This window comes from Rattus norvegicus, chromosome 15 (assembly GCF_036323735.1).
Source record: "Rattus norvegicus strain BN/NHsdMcwi chromosome 15, GRCr8, whole genome shotgun sequence".
NCBI lineage: Eukaryota > Metazoa > Chordata > Mammalia > Rodentia > Muridae > Rattus > Rattus norvegicus.
The window spans coordinates 103,872,285-103,896,666 of NC_086033.1; the positions used below are offsets into that span (position 1 = coordinate 103,872,285).

The following is a 24,382-nucleotide window of genomic DNA, read 5'->3' on the forward strand; positions in this document are numbered from 1 at the left end:
ATTGACAGTGGACATGGCTGTCAGCTACTGACAAGGAAAGCTGGGCACAGGCTGGTGGAGAAGACTTTGCCTCCCTCTGGGACTGGGAACAAATGGGAGGTAAGCCTGAGGAGATAGGTGGAGGAAGAGCATAATGTGGGCAGCAAGCTACCCTGGTGTGAGAAAGGGGAAGCACCCTTTGTATTCGGAATTTGAGAGTAATGCAGTCTTCTGCAGGGAAGAGGAATGTGGTGGAGAATTTCAATGATGGAGAGAAAAACCAAAGCTCTCACCTTAAAGTAAAAGAAAGTTTATCTAGATCCAAATTTGAGAGAGCCTGGGCTAGTCAATACAAAGCTAGGTTACCCCAGGTTCCAGGTTCCCCTGGGGAGCAGGGAGTGGATTCCATAATGACTGAACAAAGAGAGTTCACTGAAGGGGTTTGAAAACCACATGGTAGGAAGTTCAGGGAGGTGGTGACAACAGCACTGGAGAATCTCTCCAGTAGGCCTCAGACGCTGTGTGAAGACGCTCTTAACCTATGGATCAGTGGGGGCCTGCAGTCAGCTGATCTAGTATATTGCAGTAGGTTATTTTTTAATATATTTTTTGTCTCAGAATGGTAGTTCTGACACATAGGTGGGTACAGAAATGTCTTCTCAGGGGATTAAACAGGCCTAAGATAAAAAAAAAATAATTAGATGCTACACCTGCAATATCCCACGCCAACCACATCCAATGCAGCTCTAACTGGTCCCAGTTGGTCAGTTTTCGCAGACACAGCCTCTTTCTGAGAATTCTTGTTCACACAAGGGATGATGACGTCACCTTAAAAGAGGGTTGGGGAAGGCCCTGAATGCCAAGGGAGTTTCAGGGTCTCTTCCCAGCTGGTTTCTGTCTACTTTGCTCTCTGTTTTTTTTTTGGGGGGGGGGTGGGGATGCCCAGTGAGTTGTCCGCTCCTGGAATATGTGTGGTAGTGTTTATGGGAGCACAGACTCCTTACCGGTATCCTGCAGGACGGAAGTAAGCAGAGATGGCATCTTTATAGAAATACGAGTGCAATCGGGTCACTGATGTGAGTCCTAACTCAGTATGTCTGGTGTCCTCGCTGAAGGGGACATTCAGACAGCGGCAAGTCTGATGTGAAAGGACCTAGAGGGAGACAGCCACCTACCTACCTGCCAAGGAGAGAAGCCTGGAACTGACCTCTCCCTCAGAGCCCTCAAGGAACAGACCCACTCGTTTCCTGATCTTGGACGTCTTGCCCCCTAGACATGTCAGTCTATCCATTTCTGTGGCTCGTCCCTCAGCATGTGGTCCTTTGGGCGGCCCAGAGACGCTAATGGAGCGTCAGTGTGTAATGAGCTAAAGTTGACAAGAACCTGGAGTCATATGGGCCTTCTGATGGTGGCGGTGAGGAATCCAAGGGGAGGAGATGGGAAGCTTCCTAGAGAGATGCTTCCGTACTGACGGTGTGGCAATGCAGTGTCAGGACAAGGAGAGATGCTGAGGGACCCAAACTGTGCTCACATGTTGGATCAATCGCGGGAAGGACTGGGGTTCTGGTCAGTCTGGTGTCAGACTCCAGATATCTCCATCACCCCAGTTCCGGTTGCTCCTCTGCAGTGCTCCATGGATAAAGGATTGCATAGCCTTGAACAGACAGTCTTAACTACACAGGGTAGAACCAATATGAGCCCATGTTACCTCTGCACTTGAGGAAGAGTCAGCCCACCTGTTCCTCAAAGGGATTTAGAGGAACTTTTAAAGCTCAACATCTTCTTATTTGAACAACTAAGTAGAAAATTGACCCAAAGATGGGGAGAGAGAAACATATTACAGGTCACCTGAGATGAACTCATTATTGGATTGGAACTTCAGCTCTGGGTTTCCTGGCAGTTAAGGCAAAAAGAAAAAACATGTGCTTATTGTCTGATAAAAATCAGGGTAATATGATTAGCTCTTGAGAGAAACACAGAGATAGGCTGGGCACTCAGATGAGGTTACACTTAGGAATATACCAATTCAAAATGCATTAAGAGCCATGCAAAATCCATACTCTAATGCAGTAATTCTACTTACACGGAGGAAACCTGAAAAGAAGGCGGGGTGGACTGTGTGTGCAAAAACGTTTGTTTCAGAGTCGTTTGTGAAAGGGCAGAACTGAAAGAACCAGAATGGGAAAACAGCCGCTCAGCTCCTGTGCTCAAGCACACGTAATGGAGACATTGTAGGCAAGACAGACATTGTAGCAACAGACAAACAAGGTTTATAGAGGCCCGCTAAGAATCGTCAATTCCCAGCACCCACACAAGAAGCTGAGCATGCTGTCATATGCCTGTACTCCAAATCTGGGGAGGCCTAGACGGAAGGATGCTTGGGGTGTGAGCTTACTGGCCAGCTGGTCTTGCCAAATTGGTGAATTCCAAGTTTAGAAGGAGCCTGTCTCAAAAGGCATGGTGAAGAGTAATAGAGAAGTCTCCTGGCCTCAGCCTCGGGCCTTTGCACTTACATACATGCACACGCACACAGACACAGACACAGACACAGACACACGCACACACACACACACACACACACACACGTCAAGAGATAAAACTGTGTGTTGACCAAGATTGTCACTGTATAAAAATGTAAGCAGTATTAAGGAAGCAACCTCAATTGTGGAAATAATTGTGATGGATAGAACTGTGCTGTCCAAGAAAGCTTCTCTCCACATACCATACCTCCCCATACCTCACCTCACCATACCTCACCTCCCCATACCGCACCTCCTATATTATCACCCCCCATACCTCACCTCCCCATACCTCACCTCCTATACATCACCATATCTCACCTTCCCATATCTTACTTCCCTGTTTTGTAATGTCTGAAGTTAAATGTAAGAAAATGAACCTGCTCACATATTTAAGCTTTACGTTTAAGTAATGCTTTACCGAATTATGTTTTAATTAAAAACAAAGAAAACAAACAGGAAACTGAAATTATGTTACCTGCAAAGTGCTGTTATTGAATTTCTTGAAATAGCTTTGAGTTTTTAGAAATGTCTTCTCTACAACCCAAAATCATGGGGATAAATGGCAGCCATGCTGGGGGCCTAGTGTTTGATCCTGAGGTCATTGGAGCTGTTGAAGTAAGCATGGGGAGGGTCCAGTGGTCCCTGGCCTTAACTTGTTTCTGAGCCCCAACACCTGGGCTCAGGCTTTTCAGAGGAACTGCCAGATACCAGTTCTCCTCGTGGCTAATCTCCCCATTCACCTCTTTCTGTGTGGCTGTGTTTCTCTGAAGTAGGGAAACCGTCTTTCTATTCCTTCTACCCATTAGACTACAAACAGTTACGACCAATTATTCATGCCTAGTGTTGGGCCGGAGCACTGTAACTTTTTGCATTTCCTAATCCCCATGGCATGTAAGAACATTCTAGAAAAGACTTAGCCTAGGCAACAGCCTGAAAAGAAATGGCACATAAAGGGAAAGTTCTGGGATTCTTGTTAAAAGCTGTCCCAGACATGGGCAGAGTCCTTCCACGCACGTGAAATCAGATCACTGCCACACACAATAATAGAATGGGGGAGGGGGAGATCACTTCAACCGCTGAATAAAAAGACATTTAAAAAAAATCCAGTATTCTCTCAGGATCAAAACAAAGGCGTTTCTCGTCTACTTTCAGCACTTCTGAGTCTTTCGCTAACTTCATGGGCTCCTTGAGTCTAGGACTCTGCTGTTTTCTTCTTCCCTGCAGTCATTCACTGGGGGCTGGCGACTGACAGGTCTGTTTGTGTGGCATTCTCAATACTTACTGAGTTGGTCGCATTGCAACAAAACCATGGTCCAGAGCAAATACGAAACGCCAATGAGAAACGAGTCCACCGAGGGAGACCCTTGCAATGTCTCACGCCGTCTGAATGATGTGTGGTTTGTTCTGACCATAGCCCATGAGTTTAGAATTCAAATATCAGTAGGGAGCTCACAACTAACATTCCATTTTTGACATTAATTTTTTTGTTTGTTGGTTTGTTTTTGGAATTTTGAAATTTCTCTTTAAAAATTGATTTTTTTTTCTCCCTCTGAATTCCTGCCTTGTGCTTTCACCATCTCTAGAAGGGAAAAAACCTTCTAGAAATCTCTGTCCATACAATTAATGATAGTCTTAGTTAGAGATTCATTGCTGTGAAGAAGAGACACCATGACCATGGCAACCCTTCCTTACAAAGGAAGACATTGGGCTGGAGAGATGGCTCAGTGGTTAAGAGCACTGACTGCTCTTCCAGAGGTCCTGAGTTCAAATCCCAGCAGCCACATGGTGGCTCATAGCCATCTGCAATGAGATCTGATGCCCTCCTCTGGTGTGTCTGAAGACAGCTACAGTGTACTTGTATATAATAAATAAATGAATGAATAATAAAAAAAATAAAGGAGGACATTTAATTAGGGCTGGCTTACAGGTTCAGAGGTTCAGTCCATTCTTGTCATGGCGGGAACACGGTAGCATGCAGGCGAGCCTGGTGCTGGAGGAGCCAAAAGTCCTACTTCTTGGTCTGCAGGCAGCAGGAGGAGACTGTGTACCACACGGGACGTATCTTGAGCATAGAAGATCTCTAATCCCAACCCCACTGCGACACACTTCCTCCGACAAGATCGCACCTACTCCAGTAAGACTACGCCTCCTCACCATTTTCTCACTCCTCACAGCCAGGCATTCAAGCACACGAGTCTGTAGGGACCGTACCGGTTCAAACCACAATAGTTACTAACACTTGTGTCAGCATTCCGTGTATCTCACGGTAGGATTTATAACTCTGGAAACTGTCACATGGGTCTTTGCGAACAGGTTTTTGTTTACGGCTGATCGTTGGTGGCATGGGTGACCGGGTAGACCTGGTGGGAACTGCTGTCCAATGGAGCACGGTGCTCAGTGGGAGGAATAACCAGAAGCGCAGAAAGAAGCCAGGCCTAGAAATTCCCAGGAGAAGCTACACTTACACGAGGCAGAGTGATGTAAATGCCGGTGCCTCAGGACTTTGGACTTGAAAGGGGACCTCCTAGTCCTGCCCACCTTTCAGGAGCAATGGCTCTTTCTCAGCCTTGTACTTGCCGGGTTCATCCCATGCATTAGCTGAGAATTTAAAAACAGAAGCTGAGTTACCAGTCTGAGGACGGCGGCAGCGTGTGCGGTGGCCCTGCGTTTCTTTCCTACCCATTTTTGTCCCCTTGGGGTTCATTTGCCTCTGCCTGGGGGACAGAGCAGAAAAACACTGAAATGATAATCAGATAATGGAGATGGCCGAAGCTGAAAAGACAAAGGAACTCGGGGCGGTTCCGGAGAATGTTTGCCTTGCACGCACAAAGCTCTGGGTTCCATCCCCAGAGCCACATACAACCAGGGTGTGGCCTACGCAGTTGTTTATCCTTGCATGGGGAAGGGGGTAGAGGCCGGAGGATCTGAAGCTCAGGGTCGTCTTCAGCAGCCTAGGGTGTTAAAGGCAAGGAACCTAGAGTGAAAGAGAAGAAAGGAACAAATGTTCAGCAGAAGAATGAGATTGAGTGGTGGGAGCTGGGGGGCTACCCTCTCCAGTGAGTGAGCTTCAAGTTGGGATGGCAGTGGTGGTGGTGACCTGCCCAGGGCTCTCCTCTGCTCTGTCATAGAGAAGCCGAGACTGTCACACGAATGGATGGGTGAGTCTCCACCGTGCAGCTCCCAATGGTGGCTGTGGCAGTGACCTGGTCATTTCCCAGACGCTTGTATCTTAAGGCTGAGATGAGACTTCTGGGAAGGCTGCTCCTCTCCATGAGGGGACACAGTGGGGCCTGAGGGCTGGCATCCTGGAAACAGGAAGCCCACTGCCTCTGAGCTCCTTGTATTTAAGCCCTCCAGACTCTCTCAGCTGTGACCCGCTCTTCCACCACAAGGGCAGTGCTAAATGGAGTTCTGCATGAGATCAGCAGTATTTAGCGATCGCAAGTTTGACATAATGCACTTCCTCATAATTTATTAAAGTTGCTAATACGTTTTAAAAAATATGTGAGGGACATGGAAGCCTCTCTGTCATTCAGTGGAGTGCATTAACCCTCCATTGATTTTGCATCTCACCAGAGTGAAAGCCAAGACCCCCTGACGACGGGTGAACCACACCCTCTGTGCACCTGACTCTTCTCTCTCCTCAGGCATCAGCCCTGTGATGCACCCTGGCGGCCATTCCAAGAACACTGGGGCCCTGCCTCCTGGACCTCTCACACAGCCTCTTCACATTGAGATCTTCCCTGGTCACAGTGTCCTAAAGCGAAACAATCTCCATTCAACCCTTTTAGTCCTCTCACGTTGCGTTTCCTTCTCAGTACTTACCACCGTCATACTTGCCGTGTGCGTGCGTGTGTGTGTGTGTGTGTGTGTGTGTGTGTGTGTGTGTATTCATGTGTGTACGGGTGAACATCCATTCAGAAATGGATGCAGAGTCCAGAGGAGAGAGCATGGGATGCCTCCTTAATTATTTTCTACCTTATTGTTGGGACAGAATATTTCTCAGAGCTTGGGTTCACGAATTCTGCTAGACTGAGTAGCCTGAAAGCCTCAGGGGTCCACTGCCTCCGCCTCCCCAGCACTAGGTTAACAGTCGTGCACTACCACACTCAACCTTGTACACAGGTGCTAGGATCCAAACTCAGGCACTCAAGCTTGTGCAACGAGCATTTTGCTGGCCCCTCATTGTTTACTTTATTAATCGATCTTGTTCATCGTCCATCTTCCTGTTTTAAAATGTAAGTTTCACGAAGACTCTTGCGTTGTTTCGTTACTGCTTTCTCTCTGATGCTGATAACAGTGCCTGCCACAGAACACAGTCAAACATGCAGTGGATGAATGGATGGATGGGTGAGTGAGTGAATGGGTGGGTGGGTGGATGGATGGATGGACGGGTGAGTGGATGGGTGAGTGGATGGGTGAATGAGAGAATGGATGGGTGGATAGGTGAGTGGACAGATAGACAGATGAATAGTTAGATAGATGGGTACTGGATGAGTGGGTGGATGGATGGACAGATAGATGGATGGGTGGACTGTTAGCATACTTCGAATCATCTTGCTGTCCCAATTTCCTTAACAGAAACAATCAGCAGCGTGAACAGCAGGGCTCAAGCGCTAATATCCAGAGGCTTTCAGATAGGAGGGAATAGGGTGGAGGGTGGAGACAGGGCCTGAGGAAGTTTTTGCCCTTGGTTTTGTAGAGAACAGAATCAGAGTCCTTACTCTCACCCACAGCTATTCACCTTAGGCCAGCTTCCTCCCAACAATGGCTTACTGCACATTCAGAACAGAGATGGGAAGACAGGGTCCCAAGGTTGTTTTAAGAAACAGAAGCAATGTATGTAAAACACTGGACATAGAGGAAGCCTTTATTAAAGTGAAACTCATGCACATATTAAAAGCCATTGTATTCATTTGTAGATGGCTACATTGTTGGTAAACTGGGAAGCTCCATCTTTGTTGGCAGTTTCACTTGGGGAATCCACTGACTCTTTAAAAAAAAAAAAAGAATAACCTTTTGGCAATAGTATCTTTGGTTTAATGAGGACAGATCTTCCTATACACAATACAAGGGCTGCCAAGTGCAGTCATAGCCTTCAAGTTCATCCGTTCACCTCACTCTTTCCCCAGAGTTTACAAGGCTCTCTCCTTGGGAAATCTGTCTTTCAAAAGTCACCTATTCAGCAGACACAGACTCAGGATTCGTTGGGGCCGTGCGTTCCTTGCTGTTGTCTGTCCGTGGAAGTTTGAGTGAGTTTCCGCTTGCAAGGAGCTTAAAGAGTACATCCAAGGTGGAATCTGGCATAAACACTGATGGTGCCTTCGTCAACACTGGCCACCATCAGTCAAGTGCCATCCAGACACGCAAAGTGAGAAGTGCACAGAAACACAAGCTGTCGTCTCAAGAACCCTAGGGGATTGGGTTGGGAGACAGTCAAGCAGACACAGGTCAGCTGAGCTAGACTTTGGCAGACAGTTCAAAATGGGAGAAGGGAGAGGAGACTGTCACCCCGCACTCATCAAGAGACACCTCCTTCTAGGTGTTGGTCATTAGTAAAGAAAACACGGATGGATGTCTAAAAGGTATAAGTGTAAGAAGAACTAGTATTTTAGGCAATTACTCCAGGTTTGCATGCCTGACATCCAGGGCTTCAGTTTTGCCTAATGGGACAGGACAGGCCCTGTTAACAGCACCTTCAGCTCCTGTAAAAAAGAAAAAAAGGCAGAACAATCTGTTAGGGTCGTTCTCTCTGATGAGTAGGTTGATGTATTAAAATCCAACCAGACTTATAAAATGTACTCCATCACTTTAATTGAGTTTGTAAAGACTCGTGATTTATGATATATTACACGGGTCCCTCCAGCCAATATTAGACTCACATAACTTATCATTACATTGTCCTTCCTTTCTGTCCCCACATCTATAGATTGCAGGTCTGTGCATCTAGAGTTCCTTGTAGGTAGAGCATCTTGTTCCTCACTGGTGTCTGTCCTTGGGTCTAGCATGGTTCCGGACACATGGCAGAAGCCAATGGTGGCTATTCAGAGCAGATGCTCAAGCTAGGTGGGTTGGATCAGATCTGGGACAGTGTGTGACATTGGGCAAGTTAACCTCCATGCATCTTGGCTCCTGTACTTGACACTGAAAACTAAGCCTCACCACACAGGCTTCCTGTGAACCTCCGGCCGTTTCTGTAAAGCACTTAGCACTGTGCTTGGCACGTTGCAGCGTTTGAATCAGTGTTGTTTCTGATGATGATATGGACACGTGAAAGGCCAGTAACCAAGAGCAGGGACTCTGGGGTCACTGTGCTGTGTTCACATCTTGCCTTTGCCTCTTGCTATTTGTTTTCAATAAGGGTGTGGTCTGTGCAGGACCTTGTCCTGCCATCTTTCAAGTGGATGCGTCTCCATCTTTTACTACTAAGCAAAACATTCAACATAATTTCTAGCATGCAGCTGCAGAGAATGATTTAATGATTAATAACAAAATAGTGTATATTCAGTCAATGATATGTTATATCAAGTATTACTACCATGTACACACGCGTGTGTGTATGTGTATTATGTATGTGTGATGCTCCTTTTCAGTATTATTCTCTTTAATGATAGCTCTAGTTGAGTTTGCAAATAAACCAATTTGACAGGCAATTTCCAGACTGTTTCAATCAAGCATCCAACTGTTGACAGTGGATGGGCCACCTTCAGAGTTCAATAAGAAGACTGACTTCTGTTTACCCAGAAGTCTGGAGAGGTGATGAGTTGCTTGATGTTTGTTTGGGTTTCATCAGGAGTTAGTTCTGTCATGGACCGAAGATGAGCCAGCTCACACATGCTGATGTGTGATGAACACAGTTGTCCCAGTCCACCCCAGAGCAAGAGGTCTGAGAAACTGTCCCAGGGGCTGTGTCCAGACAGGCCACAGCAAGAGGAGTCTAGATGGACTTTGAGAAAGAAAGCCTAGTGTGTGACCAGGGCCTTCTGTGGTAAGCAAGTTCCCCTCACCTAATAGGAAAAACAGAAGAAGCCAAGTGGAACATTCAGAGGTGAGGTTTCTGCTCTCCAGAACTTAAACATGGCTGAAGGGAGGTGGGATTGTGAGGCTATGAAAAGAGCCCTGTGGTGTTCAACACTGGGGACCAAGGCAGCACATCCAGGACAGAGGTGCAGGGTCACTTCTGGGTCATGCTGTCCTGGAAACTTGGACATAGTTGAGGCCCAGATAAGGAGAAATCAATGAGTTAGGCAACCATAGCAGTAGGCGGTGCCTACCTGTTCTACTGCTGTCACTCTGTTCCAAACCTCCCTTGCAGGTGGCCACGCCTCAAGGATGGGTTTGTACAAATGCCTGGCTCCCTGTGCACAGCAACTGCAGAATTTGGCCCAAATTTATCTGTTCGCTTTCCTTTCCTTTTTACTGGAGGGCTCCCTCCCCCCCATGCAATTTTAATACCAAGGACCATTTTTTATCAAGTCACTGTCTGTAATCAGAATTTAAGAATTATCCCAACATTTCTCTTGGAGAGCAGATCTTCAGAGACTCCGTAGGCCTTCCTGAATTACTAATGAGCTCCTCGGTGAAACATTTCTGTCTGTTCCTAAAATAAAATCTCTCCTATTAGATTTTCCATACAGAAAGTTGGGTAGCTTTTAGACGGACTGGGTTCTGTGATAGAAAAAAAAATCATTGTGCTTGGTAAAGATTTACAAACAGTGGTCATTTGTTTCTAAACAAGCAAGGTGATCACGTTACCCACGTTAATTAAAGAAACGAGTCTGTCTGCAGAGCCACTGTAGTGATGGGATCTCCATTCCCAGAAAAAAAATGTGTATGTTTCTTAGAGGTCCTTAGATTCTCAGGCTGCTGTAACAAGGACTGAAGACAGGGTGGTTTAGGGCAATAGAAGTCCACTCTGGAGTCCACAGTAAAGGTCAGCAAAACCATGGTCCCTAACACTCTAGGAAGAATCACTTTCCTGCCTCTCGTCTATCTGGGGACCTCAGATGTCCCCTGTCTTAGAGTTACCATCTCCTTCCTGTCCCTCATCACGTTTCCTCTGTAAGGATCTCCTGTTTGACAAGTAGCTGGAATCAGAGGTAGTAGGATCACAAATTCAATGCCTACCGGGCAGACAGACAACTTGGTGAGATCTTTTCTCATGCTTGCTTTTTTTTTTTCTTTCTTTTACAAAGTAGGGTGAGGTCTGGGAGGATGCAGCTTGATGGTGAAACACTAGACTTGCCTAGTATATGCAAGCACAATTCTTACTAGTGCAAAAAAAACCCCTGTAAATTAAAAAATAAAGGAGCCTGAGAATTTCATGTAGTCATTGTTTTCAATAGCCGAGTAGTATCCATTGTGTAGATGTACCACATTTTCTGTATCCATTCCTCTGTTGAAGGACATCTGGGTTCTTTCTAGCTTCTGGCTATTATAAATAAGGCTGCTATGAACATACTGGAGCATGTGTCATTGTTATATGTTGAAGCATCTTTTGGGTGTATGCCCAGGAGTGGTATAGCTGGGTCTTTGGTAGAACTATGTCCAATTTTCTGAGGAACCTCCAGACTGATTTCCACAGTGGTTGTACCAGCTTGCAATCCCACCAACAATGGAGGAGTGTTCCTCTTTCTCTACATCTTTGCCAGCATCTGCTGTCACCTGAGTTTTTGATCTTAGCCCTTCTGACTGGTGTGAGGTGGAATCTTCTTAGGCAAATGGATGGAATTAGAAAACACCATCTTGGGTGAGGTAACCCATCTTAAAAGAACACACACAGTATGCACTCACTGATAAATGGATATTATCCCAAAAGCTCAGAATACCCAAGATAAAATTCACAGACCACATGAAGCTCAAAGAGAAGGAAGAGCAAAGTGTGGATGCTTCAGGCCTTCTTAGAAGGGGGAAAATACTCAAGGGAAGAAATACAGGGACAAAGAGTGGAGCATAGACGGAAGGAAAGGCCATCTAGAGACTGCCATACCTGGGGATCCATCCTATCTACAGACACCAAACCCAGACAATATTGTGGATTCCAAGAAGTGCTTGCTGATAGGGGCCTGATATAGCTGTCTCCTGAGAGCCTCTGCCAGAGTCTGACAAGTACAGAGGCAGATGCTCACAGCCAATCATCGAACTGAGCACTGGGTCCCCAATGGAGGAGTTAGGGCAAGGACTGAAGGAGCTGGAGAGGTTTGCAACCCACAGGAAGAACAACAATATCAAACAACCAGACCCCCCAGAAATCCCAGGGACTAAACCACCATCCAAAGAGTACACATGGAGGGACCCACGGCACCAGCCACATATGTAGCAGAGGATGGCCTTGTCTGGCATCAGTGGGAGGAGAGGCCCTTGGTCCTGTGAAGGCTCGATGCCCCAGTGTAGGGAAATGCCAGGGTAGGGAGGCTGAAGGGAGTGGGTGGGAGGGTGGGTAGGGGAGCATCCTCATAGAAGCAGGGGGAGGATGGGATAGTGAGTTCCCAGAGGGGAAACCAGGAAAGGGGGAAACACTTGAAATGTAAATGAAAATATTAAATAAATAATAAATAAATAAATAAATAAGCAAGCAAGTAAGCAAGTAAGCTCGTGCAGTAAGCAGTCATGACAGACCAGATCACCCAAGGACCTGCTGTCCATTTAGTCCTAGGTGATCTCCAGTTAAGGTCACTGTCGCTTAGAGATAGTAAGTATTAGGACTTCAGTATATCTTTTTCTTGGAAAGACAATTCAATGTAGAACGTTGCTCACCCAGTATTATGCCCACCCAAAAGTTCATAATAACACCAGGTCATGTCCTCTTAAACTAACTTCCGGTTGTGGAGCCAAAAATCTATGACTCTGGAACCTCTTCCACCGTCCCCCAAGAGGCTGTGGAGAGGGTTCATGGTTTAGTAATGGGGGGGGGGATCAAAACACACCCTTGTTTGACTCTGACATGACCTTGGAAAGTCCTTGAAATCTCTCAGAAGCCCTTCCTTCCTTAAGTCGGGGCAACAGTCGCAGCAAGCTGTAATCATGGTATAATCATGTGCAAAGACTGTTCTGCAAAGTATGGTGTGGTTGTCTGACTGTGAATCTCTTTAAAATGGCTCTGCAGAAGGCTGATTCTGCAGAGGGGTTGACGGCAGGGATCCAAGGCCAGTCTGCCTGGACAGAAGCCCAGGTCTGCTGCTTGTCAGATGCATGGCCTTGGGAGCTGTTACCCCACCTCGCCGTGCCTCTGTTCCGTCCCATAAAACAGGGCATTAGCAGCACCTCTTTAAGACCTTGTAGTAAGGATTAAGTAGGAACGATCTTTGAAAAGTGCTTAGAAACTGCCTGCTACGTGATAGGTGCACTATTACATAACTCCTTGCTATTTCCGTCAAGGACAAGGCCACAGCGTCCCGTCCTGTGTGCCGTTCCACCTCAGCTTCTGGTATATAAAACAGATGCCCAGAAGCCGTGGTAAAGGATGGGTAAAGGGATGGAGACGCCACTAACCCCCGACCCCATGTGCCCTGTAACTGCTATGCCTCTTCTCCAGACAGTGCTCCAGCCTGTGCTCCAGCACAAGCGCCTACCCAGCCGGGCTTTTCTAAACAGAGTGCAGGCCCCTTCTACTGCACTGGATCTGTAGGTCATTCCCAAACCACGGACGGGTCCGAAGCAACCTGAGAAGATGTTTTTTTTCTTCTGCGATTCAGCATGAATACACTGTTAAAAGGTCTCCCTGCTTCCTTATTTTCCAGTATTCCTCCCTTCTCCCCACACCTTCCTCCCCCTCAGCAGCCCACCCTTTCCCTTAGCACTATCTATATGATGCCCAAGCCTCTCCCTTGCCCTTCCTGAAAGCGTCCCCACCTCTGAACAGCCATGCCGTGTGACTTTATCACAAACATGTGATATTCAGTTTGCCTTACATACCCATCTATTGGATACCAGCCAATCTGAATGCAAGGACACTCCATATTGGAGGCTCCGTGCTAGGGTGGATTTAAGGATTTGATGGCTGAGATCCTGCAATGGCTATCAGTACCAAAATTTGAGGGTGGCATGGGTGTGGACAGAAAAGTGGCAAAGATACTCGACAACACCAGGCTTGGGAATGTGGCTGTTTTTCTGTCTAGAACTGTATTTTCTGTGTTTTAATAAGTGGCACAGACACACCCGTGCTAAATGTCAGTCTTTAAGGCTGTCTGTCTGGGTATGAGTTCCAGAAATATCCTCCCCTTACCCTGAGGCAGGTGATTGACTGGACAGTAGTTCAGTCTGAAAACCACTGCAGTAGCCGGGGTTGTGTGGTGTGGTTACCTCTGTATACACAGTGCATCCTTGGAGAATGACCAACCTCTGGAATTGGTAGTAATTGGTGATAAAATGGCGGCCAGCATTAACTAAACATTTATTCTCTGAATGACCACTTCTTGCCTCCTATCAGGACCCTGTACCCTTAACTAGATAACCTAAGACGTAATGTAATATCCAGCCCCTTCTACCGAGGCTGGCAAAGTCCCGGAAGTGTGTGTGAGTGGCACTTGGTATTTAACCCACCCTGATCCTCACCATCTTGAACCTTTTGTGCATGCATGCTTGTGTGCTTGTGTGTATACAAATGCTCGTGTGTGTTCATGTGTCTGTGCACATGTGGAGTCCAGAGGAAACGTCAGCTGTCAGCTGCCTTGTATTTCAATATAGCGTGTCTTATGGGTCAGGAACTCTCCAGGCAGCCTAGGCTGGCTAGCCATGGGGCCCCCAGGGTCCACTCATCTGTCTCCATGTCCCCAGCACTGGGATTACGAGTGTGTGTGCCATTGTGCCCAGCTTTTTAACACTCTGAATCTTTTTTTTTTTTTTGGTTCTTTTTTTCGGAGCTGGGGACCGAACCCAGGGCCTTGCGCTTCCTAGGTAAGCGCTCTACCACTGAGCTAAATCCCCAGCCCCAACACTCTGAATCTTAATTACCATTTCATGACATAGAGTGTGGCATAGAGGGTTAGCACATTCTCCTGGGAAGGGGGAAGGAAGGCCATTGGTGACCTTCACTGCATGCAGTGAGCAGAGGGGGTCAGTGCTGTGGGCTCTGCAAATGAGGGGCAAAAGAGGCTTCCCCTCCCTACAGCAAGATCCCCGAGCCGCGCTGCGAGCATTTCACCGTCTTCACCCCTGGCACTGCACACATTGGTGAACACTGTGTCAGAAAAAAATGCGAGTCGCTACTAGACGGGTCACTACGAGACAGGTTTCTTGCTAGGTTGAAGTGTATCACGGTCTGCACTAACAAACACCCAGTGTGACTCAGAAGTCACGTATATTTTAGTGGGAAAAATAGAAGTGGAAGAATTTTCAAACAAGGTAATTGTTGCCCAGAAATTTGCTTCCCTGGACCTCCAGAGAACTCAGGTTATTTTTGGTTTCACTGATTTCTCCAGACTGACAGGTTTTCAGTTCTAACATAAGAGGAGGAGGAGGAGCAGGGGGAGCAGGAGGAGGAGGAGGAGCAGGGGGAGCAGGAGGAGGAGGAGGAGCAGGAGGAGGAGGAGGATCAGGAGGAGGAGGAGGAGCAGGAGAAGCAGCAGGAGCCGCAGCAGGAGGAGGAGGAGCAGGAGGAGGAGGAGCAGGAGGAGAAGCAGCAGGAGCCTCAGCAGGAGGAGGAGGAGGAGCAAGCTCAACAGTCAAGACAACCATAAACACTCTTCCCCACCAGGAGGCACTGCAGTGTGGAGACCAAGGCTGCCAGGCAATCACAATTCATTTCAAGAACCTATGCCCACATAGGCTTTGAGATGGCAAACACAAGCATTTGACTCTTCTTCTTTCTTCTCCATTTATTATTTTTATTCATTTAATGAAATTGTCACAAACATAAAGGCATGTGCCAACACCACCAGTCTCCGAAGAGGCGAATAGTTCCTTGGCATTCAGTGAATCGACCACGGTCTGCCTGAAGAGCACACCTGGGAGAGGCAGCCCCATCTTCCCAGCCCTCTGGTGCAGATATCTGCCCTAAATGCAGCTGCAGAGGAAACAGCAATGTCAGTCACCTCTCCCCGGTTAGTGCCCCAGCCCTGCAGAGCACTCTGGCTTTATACCACAGTTGGTATAGGACAAGAGTGACAGCTGTGTGGCTTTTCTGGGGAGAAAAGGCAGCACATGCGCACACTTATGTGTCCCCAAGGGTGCAGGTGCACACACCTATGTGTCCCCAAGGGTGCAGATGCACACACCTATGTGTTCCCAAGGGTGCAGATGCATACACCTATGTGTCCCCAAGGGTGCAGGTGCACACACCTATGTGTCCCCAAGGGCAGCAGGTGCACACACCTATGTGTCCCCAAGGGCAGCAGGTGCACACACCTATGTGTCCCCAAGGGTGCAGGTGCATACACCTATGTGTCCCCAGAGGCAGCAGGTGCACACACCTATGTGTCCCCAAGGGTGCAAATGCACACACCTATGTGTCCCCAAGGGCAGCAGGTGCACACACCTATGTATCCCCAAGGGTGCAGGTGCACACACCTATGTGTCCCCAAGGGCAGCAAGTGCACACATCTATGTGTCCTCAGTCCTGCTCCTCTTCTGCTGCTAGAGGAACTGTGCTGTCACTGGTAGAGGCACAATTGGAGTTGCTAATGACCCCCCCTAGCATTTGTGGTTTTCCCTTCATATATCAGCCTCCATTGCAAATCTTCCTGGGAGCTTCCTGCCTCTTTCTCCCACACCTGAGAAGTGACAGAGGAAGACGAACATGCCCCAAAAGAGGACACCTGCAGACGTTTGATGATAACATCTTTAATGAGAATAACAGCTTTGCTTTTTACCTGAAAATTAGTACATACAAGGTCTATAAAAGATGACTGGCCTTATAAGTGGAACCAAGTAATGAGCAGAAAGGACCTATTTTAGATCTGCACCATCCCAGCAACATGGAATATTTTCCCTTTCGATGGAAGCTCTGATTATCATTTACTTCCAAGCCTCCAATGTCTTTCTGGTTGCAGCCCCCTGTGTGCTTGTATTTTATCTGCTGTGTTGTGTGGCAGGAGTTAATAATACAAGAACTCATGTGGCTCAATTAGTTTATTTAAATTCAAAACAAGGCTAAGAGCCTTATGCCTCTGCTGCCTTGAGCAGAGCTATTTGGGGCCATGGTTAACGTTATAAATTAAGTTCTGATGTAAATAACCAAACCATTCCCCACACTTTCACTAGCAAGAGTTCCAGTCAAATGTTAAATTCAACCCGGCTTACCTGACTCTGACCCCTAAGTAATAATGACCCGGTAAAAATGTAGCAGCTTCCCTTTTGAATCACAGCCAGTTTTCCACCCCACGCTGCCCCTGATTCACAAACCTTGACAAATTTTGAAACAACGGGGGTGGGGGATGGGAGGGGGATTGAGGCTTCGAACATCTGGTCCACTTAGCCATCAAGCCTCCTAGAAAATACCTGCTGAGCTGCTTCGGGTACAAGGATCAAGATGGTGGTCTACCAGTTGATGGTTTTCAGTTCTGAGCTGTGTATATGGTCTGCACTTAAGAAATCCTCCTAGTTCTGACCAGTTTGAACCCAAGCCTTTGTTGATGTCCCCCACACCTGGCAAGACCGACTTCCTGTAATCCACAGCACATCTGTGGACCATGGCCAGCAGACGTCCCCAGAATCACCTTTTACTGTAACTTGGTTTATGTGGCTTCTTGTTTCCACCAGATTGGGAGGATTCGAGAACAGAGACTTGGAAAAACTACTCAGCCCTTTATGTGTATTTTTGGAGCAACTTCTGCAGCCCCCAAGGCTCTAAGGACTGTCAGAAGACATTGACACAGGAGAATAGAATTACTCTCATTTCGTAGATGGGAAAAACAAGACACAGGCTTTTATAAGGTACAAGTAGAAGTTCCCACGACCGTCTGGGGAGAAAGCCACAATCAGGAATTTCCAAATGTAACACTAACTGCTTTAACTCTGGGTGAGTCACGCTGTGTGGACCAGCCCTGGCAAGTCTCAGCAGAGGAGACAGATATTAAAGAGAGACAGATCTAAGGCCCTTTGAAAAGATAAATATCCAAAGTTGGCACCGGGTGTGAGAACAGGAGTAACAAGGGTTAAAGAGCTTGGTGCACAGCCCAGACAGAATCACAGCTGCGAGAGAAACTACTAATGCAATCGAGTGCCATTTTAAAATGTGTATCCTTACCCTCGGAGTAAAGAAGGGGTTAATGGTGACAACCATGCTAATTATTATAAGAAAGCTTAGATAGTGCTTACCTTGTGCTGAGGACTCCGCTAGCATTTCCTATGGATTAACCCGGAGTTTTTATTGGGAAGCTGTGAAGTTTAGCAACTGTATCTGCATTTGCCAATGGGACTTCACACTTCCTAAGTGCCCCTGGCAACAAGAGGAGATCTGGACTGGAAAACCTAGTGGTCTGGTTCCTAATCCTTCATTTAAATTACTTCTCCAGGCCACGTAGGGAACTCAGGAATGTAACTCTGGGTGGGGGCGAACTTCCTGACTGCAGGTTTCAGGAAGCTTGTGGAATGCCAGGAATCTGACAGACTCCCCTGGCTCCCATGCCCATTGGTTGGGTCCAGGACATTCAGCTTCCCAGGAACCACTTGCCATGGCCCGCAGCAGGGCTCTAGATGCAGGAATGTCTCCAAAGGCCACTCTGAGAGCACAAACCATCTGCCCTGATGGTTGTCTAATGCACTGCCTGCCCCTACCCTGAGAGTTCAGTGACCAGACAAGGCTAGGTGCGGTGGAGCTCAGAAGAGTAGCTTTGGGGGTTAGAGCCCACCAGGAGCCTGTCTCCCACAAAGGACCTTCTCAGAAGCTGTGACCCATCATATGGCCAAGACAAACACACAATGAGAATTCTTCGTCAAGTCACCATTTCTGCTACTGCTCAAACTGCAGATGCACACACAGACAGAGGGCTGTGACAGAGTGTCTGCTAGTTCCCTTGGACAGAAGCGCCTGTCTTCAGAGGCAATTCTTTACTCCCTAGATGATGTTTTCCTTCTTGCTTCCATATTCCAGTTGGCTTTCTCAATTAGCAGCATCCTGGAAAAAGATTCTAAAAATTACTTGTTTTTTTTTTTTTTAAAAAAAAGGCAATGTAAAGAAAAGGCCTTTTTCTATCATGCTCTTTCTTACTCTACCCTGATTCTGTAGTCTTTTCTTTGCCAAAGCTATAATTTTTCTATTCCCTGCCATATAACTTAATGACCCTTCGATTCTGATAGCTCAAGTCTGTTGCTCTGCAAAGACAAGGTGCACTCAGTGAGTATCTTAACTCACCCTGTTGGAGAGGGACACGGGTTCTCCTTATTGAAACCTGACCACCGTGGTTGCTTATTTTAATAAAATTCAGCTCTGCTTGAAATTCAGACTTTATCCTAACCACCATCCCTAATCTAAACCTTCCTGGAGTTTTTCTTGGGCATATAGACTGAGCCACAGAGATCCAATCGGAGTTCTGCTAGGTCTTCCTAGCAAGTCCTACAGACAAAAGAAATGTGGCATTGGAAGGTGAGGGCTACCAGGCTGTCACATGAATCAGTGTTAGTCTCTTGCTTAAAGACCTTCAGTGACGGTGAAGGCTGGGTCCTCTAACTGCAGTCTCCATGTCCTCCATCCACATCTGCCTTCTGCCCACTGCTTCCGGCTTCGTCTTCCTTCACCTCCCCAACTCACACTCACGCTGAGCTCCAGCTTGGGAAGCCGCGTGCGAGTTCTCAGATGGGACCTGCTTCTTCCTCTGGTGTCCTAATATCTTATTCCTCCCCCAACACACGGAGCAACACAGCACACACATACTCAATACACGTGGGCATCCCAAACGCCACACATAGAACCGCATACCGTGTGCACTGACCCTACAGTCAACATCCATGTGCGGCTCCCACAGCACACGAAGCGCACACACACTTTGGCCTTTCAGTCCTCAGTTCAGAGAGCACTTGTCATTTCTGGCCCTCTCATTGACTGTTCCTCAGCATCGCCTCTAGAGCATGTCTCATCATGTGGAGTACACAAATTTTGGTCGGCACCGTCTTTACCGCCAGCCCACCGGCTTCATGAAGGGAGACAGTGTGTGGTGGTTTTTCGCTCACCTTTGGCATGCACTAGGCATAATATCTAGTAGTAATTATCAGTTGAGTGGATCCGTGACTTGGCCTGGAACCTGACCACCGTCTCCCCTCCCTGCACCTGGCAGGCCCCCTCACAAGAAGTGAAAGAGTTACTGGCTCCAAATCAGTCCTTAGTTCCAGTCCTCGTCATGGGCCTCAGCCTGGCCTCCAGCTTCCAGCTCCAAGAGCCCTCAGTGGTGTGTGGTGTGCGCCATTCCCCCACCGCTTTCCCAGGGCTGGGCCTTGCTTCCTGCAGCCCCTGAGAGACGTCTCTACCAAGAAGCAAAAGAGAGGAGACATTGAAAAGAAGGAAAACAATAAATAACCCCCAGCAGCCACCGGGAAAAATAGACGTTTTTGTGTCTGTTTCTTGGCTAACCTCAGCAGACGTTGTCTGTGATGCCTTGGCTTTGCTTCATGGTGGTCTACTGAGATGCTTTTGGATCTTTGTGCTGCCCGTCTCAGTCAGTTATGACAACCTGCTTTGATAACCAGCCGTTTGTTTGTGCAAGGACGCATGTCCTGAGAAATCATGGGCCTTCGCAAGAATTCTTCTACAAATTGTTTAGTGTATCAGACAGCTCATTGTATTTTGACAGTAGCTTTTCCTTTAGGATTTTGGAATCCTATAGGGTCTCTTACTGAGATTCTGTTTCCTGGAGTCTCGCAGAGCTTGGATTAGAATGTCTGAGATATCCACAGACAACATTCCTCAAAACCCTGATGCCAGACTGAGCTAGGGTCCACACTGCTTATCTAGGGACAGTTGTAAAAACATTCTATTGAACTGAAAAGAACTCCAGACGTGGTATATAAATAATAACAATTAATTAGTTTTTATCTTGTTTTGATTCGAAAGCTTATCCCACGTAGAAGCAAAGAGCTAATGAGAATGGTACTGAATCTGTGATCTTAACACTTACTCTAAACAAAATACCATATACACATGCTTTTTTCTAATACTCATTACATTTCTCAGAACTTCCTGTATACCAGACAGCTCTGTGAACTTTATCTGTGTCTTAATTTATATAGCCACAGGACAGTGCTAAGAGAAGGACATGGTCATTGTTTTCATTGTATAAATTAAGAAAAATCATCAGTCAATCCAATTGATACATGTGGGGAAGGGCTGAGCTAAATTATGAGCCCAGAACCTGTGAGTTTACTGACCCCTGCGCACTGGCCAGCCTAGACTGAGCGAATAACTGTCTCTCTGCCCCACATTCTTGCATGTATGTATGCCTGTGTATTCAACTTTTGTTCTGCACCTGTTGTTCTCTGAAGGACAGCACTAGATTTCTATCTGTCCTGGATTTTAACCATTGCTAATAAATATCTCAGAGAAATGGTAGAACTGACTCGAGAGACATGGGTGTACAATACAGCTCACTCCTTAGCATAGATGGTCTGGGAAGTGTTACCTCATTCCTCAGATCCCGTCTTCTCTGAAGGAAGGAGTCATCACTGCTGTTGTAAGGAGAAAATGAGATAACCACGTATAAATTGCCTGGCACATTGAAGATCAATAATATTCTGCACTCAGAGTGTGGAAGAGAGGACAGTAGGAAATTGAATTAATTCTCTTGAAAAGAGAGAGTCCTTTGATAAATGATGAATCTAATGTTATAAACCACATTCTGTCACTAGGAAAATGGTTAATATAGTTCTCCAAGGGTTTCAGTTGTAAGAAGGAATAGCAGTGTTAACTAGAAAACCATATTTTCCAGCCAATTGAAAAATCTGTATGAGTAGTAACAAAACATCGAATTAGAAAATTAGCGCTCAAATTGATAATTGTACCGCAAGCCATCTACCATCCTGCTGCATGGTAGACATTTTGCTGGTTTCGTCTTCCCTCCTGCTTTTCCCGGCCCTAGGTTGTGTGCACAGATTCACATGTGCATGGTCTGCACTGTTTCTTTGGTGTCAGGTGCCCAGTGCAGTGTATATGCCTGGGGACTTGGAACTGAGATCACCGAAGCCACCTTAGTTTTTATACAAGAAATTTTTTGTTTAATCCCTCTACACCCAGGCTGATAGGATGTAGCTCTGTTTCAGATCCTGTCACTGCCTTCCTTCACAGATGACAGAATTCATCTGGACATATGACATCAAGGCAGCTGACTCACTGGCTGACCACATGCTGAGATGAAGAAGCTGGACCAGTCTGAATGCTCTCCTGGAGATTAAATTTTAACAAACCAGGAGGCTGGGGGTGGGGGTAGGGGGAAGATTGTCAAGAGAGAAAAAAACAGAGGTGTAAAGTAAGAGATGACTGAAATAAATTCATAGAAATTGAGGGACTCTGGGAAGTCTCAAAGCACTGATGAGAGCTAAGATTCAGAATGGAAGTCGAAAACAATCAAACCCAGATTTGCTGAGCATCAGAGGGGATAGGGGTGGTGGCATCTCCAGCTACCCTGATATCTGCACAGTTGGCGGAGCCTTGGGATGTCTGTCTGCATCTAGAAGCTGACTAGGAAAGCCACAACAAGAACTCGAGACTGAGAAACTGATATTGCTGAGGCCAAGGATTCCTGAGAAGTCAATTCCTCTCCATGTCTACTCCAAGACAGTGAGGCAGCCGGTTGCTTGAGCTTCAGGATGGCACGGTTTGATGGCACAGACCACCAGGACTGAGCCTGGATCTTGGGAGATCCTCACTAGAGGAGAAGCTGGAGATGCCAAAAGTACAGCTGGAATTAGTAGAAACAGAGAACTCCAGATGTTATACATCAGAATAGCTATAAACAAACTCATTCCTCCAGTCCACCATGGTTGCTTTAATTTCTTTTTTAAAAATAGTAATCTGATAAACAAACCCATATTCTTTTTGCCAGGTTGCTGATAGACTAATTCCTTAGGGAATGTTGATATTCCAACCAACTACCACAGTTTGCTCTTCTTTCCCTGGAAATTGCATAACTCGCACATAAGTGTAATTCTCACATGATTGGCAGTTTTGCAAACTTTGGAGTTTTGCAGTTCCAGACGTAGTGACTATTCAGGTCTGTTTGTACACACTCATCACCTAATGTTTTTTTCCCATGTTACCTGTTTCCATATCTGGAGGCTAACACAGCCATGAGCACACCTTACTGTCAACTATGACTTTACGTCAGAGTCTCCTGTCATGGGGAAGGGTGAGGGACAGTGTGGCAGCTTTGTATATGTGTCAACGTGCGGGTGCTTACCCAGCTCACAGGAGTGATCAGTTGGGTGGGTATCAGTAAGCAGTTCCAGGGATTCTGTCCCCATTGCCCATCCTCGACAGCTGCAAACTTTGTCTTTGGCCAGTCTGGATCACACATGTAAAACTCTTACCCCCATCCTCATTCCAAGCCTGTGCAAAGCAGTGTGCAGCAGATTGAAAGACTGGTGGATCAAGAGCAGCGTGTGCTTCTGATTTCGGAGGCCTTCCTCCTTGCTCACAGCTGTCACCTCTTTGAAATGAGTTGTCTAGGTTTAACAGAAGAAAGATGGAAGAGAGGGAGGGGAAAGACAAGGGGAGGGACCTGGATAATCATGTAATAGTTGACTCATTCTCTGTTAACACACACGTGCACATGCACATATACATACATCCACACATAAATGTATGTACATGCATGTATGCACACACATGCATACATGTATGCACACATGTATATGCATGCATATATGCACATACACATATTCATACATGCACACATGCATATATGCACATACACACATGCATTGTACACGTGCATGCGCAAGCGAGCGCGCGCGCACACACACACACACACACACACACACACACACACACACACACACACACTGCCCTTGCCTTGGAACCTAAGGAAAGAAAGTAATGTTGTTGACAATGTAGTCGCTGACTCCCTAGTGCAATCCTAATCCCAGATTGTCCGTTTTGCAGGGCCGCTGTTCAAGAGAGAACTGCAAATATCTTCATCCTCCAACACACCTAAAAACTCAGCTAGAAATCAATGGGAGGAACAATTTGATCCAGCAAAAAACTGCAGCAGCGATGCTTGCCCAGCAGATGCAATTCATGTTTCCAGGAACACCGCTCCACCCTGTGGTGAGTGTGCCTCTTCTAAGGGTGGGCTGGATGACAGCAGGGTTGGTACGGCAGAGCCATGGTGACCGAAAGTGACCTCCACTTACTCTAGCATCATGGTTACGATTAGAGCAGTTAGCTCTGAAGCTCAGTGGATGCTGAAAACTGTGTTTTTCATGGCTTGTTTCTCTTAATTTAAATGGAAAGGTATATGTGTGCCGATAGGACAAGGACGACCTCTAACCCATATCTGGGAAGTGTAGACCACACTAGCACTTTCTTATCTGTGGTCTAAGCCATCTTCATGTGGGAATCGGTCCACATTTTATTTAGAGTTGGCAGTGCTTATGGGCGGAGAGGTTGTAACACCTAAAATAAGTTTAGCGGTATAGTGGATACTGTATGTAGCCGTGTAGTGGATCCTGTATGTAGTGGTGTCGTGGATACTGTATGTAGCCGTGTAGTGGATACTTTATGTAGCGGTGTAGTGGATACTGTATGTAGCCGTGTAGTGGATACTGTATGTAGCCGTGTAGTGGATACTATATGTAACCGTGTAGTGGATACTGTATGTAGCCGTGTAGTGGATACTATATGTAACCGTGTAGTGGATACTGTATGTAGCCGTGTAGTGGATCCTGTATGTAGCGGTGTCATGGATACTGTATGTAGCCGTGTAGTGGATACTTTATGTAGCGGTGTAGTGGATACT

General features: G+C 46.7%; 1 protein-coding gene and 1 long non-coding RNA gene across 16 annotated transcripts in view; one reads left to right on the top strand and one right to left on the bottom strand.

Annotated features, from left to right (window-relative positions):
• Mbnl2 (muscleblind-like splicing regulator 2) overlaps nt 1–24,382 on the top strand; it is a 157,694-nt gene that overhangs the window by 80,151 nt on the left and 53,161 nt on the right. For all 14 annotated transcript variants that reach the window (XM_063274619.1, XM_063274622.1, NM_001415043.1 and 11 more), the window contains exon 3: nt 23,527–23,691. In XM_063274619.1, coding sequence (XP_063130689.1) covers nt 23,527–23,691 — 165 coding nt within the window. The remainder of the gene's footprint in view (nt 1–23,526; nt 23,692–24,382) is intronic.
• On the bottom strand, nt 7,342–23,530 carry LOC120097086 (uncharacterized). 2 transcript variants are annotated; one of them, XR_005494306.2, is made up of 2 exons: nt 17,757–23,530; nt 7,342–8,206 (listed from the first exon to the last, which is right to left on the bottom strand). It is a non-coding gene; the product is annotated as an uncharacterized LOC120097086 (long non-coding RNA). The 2 variants fall into 2 exon arrangements; XR_010058077.1 differs by lacking the exon at nt 7,342–8,206 and adding an exon at nt 15,299–15,504.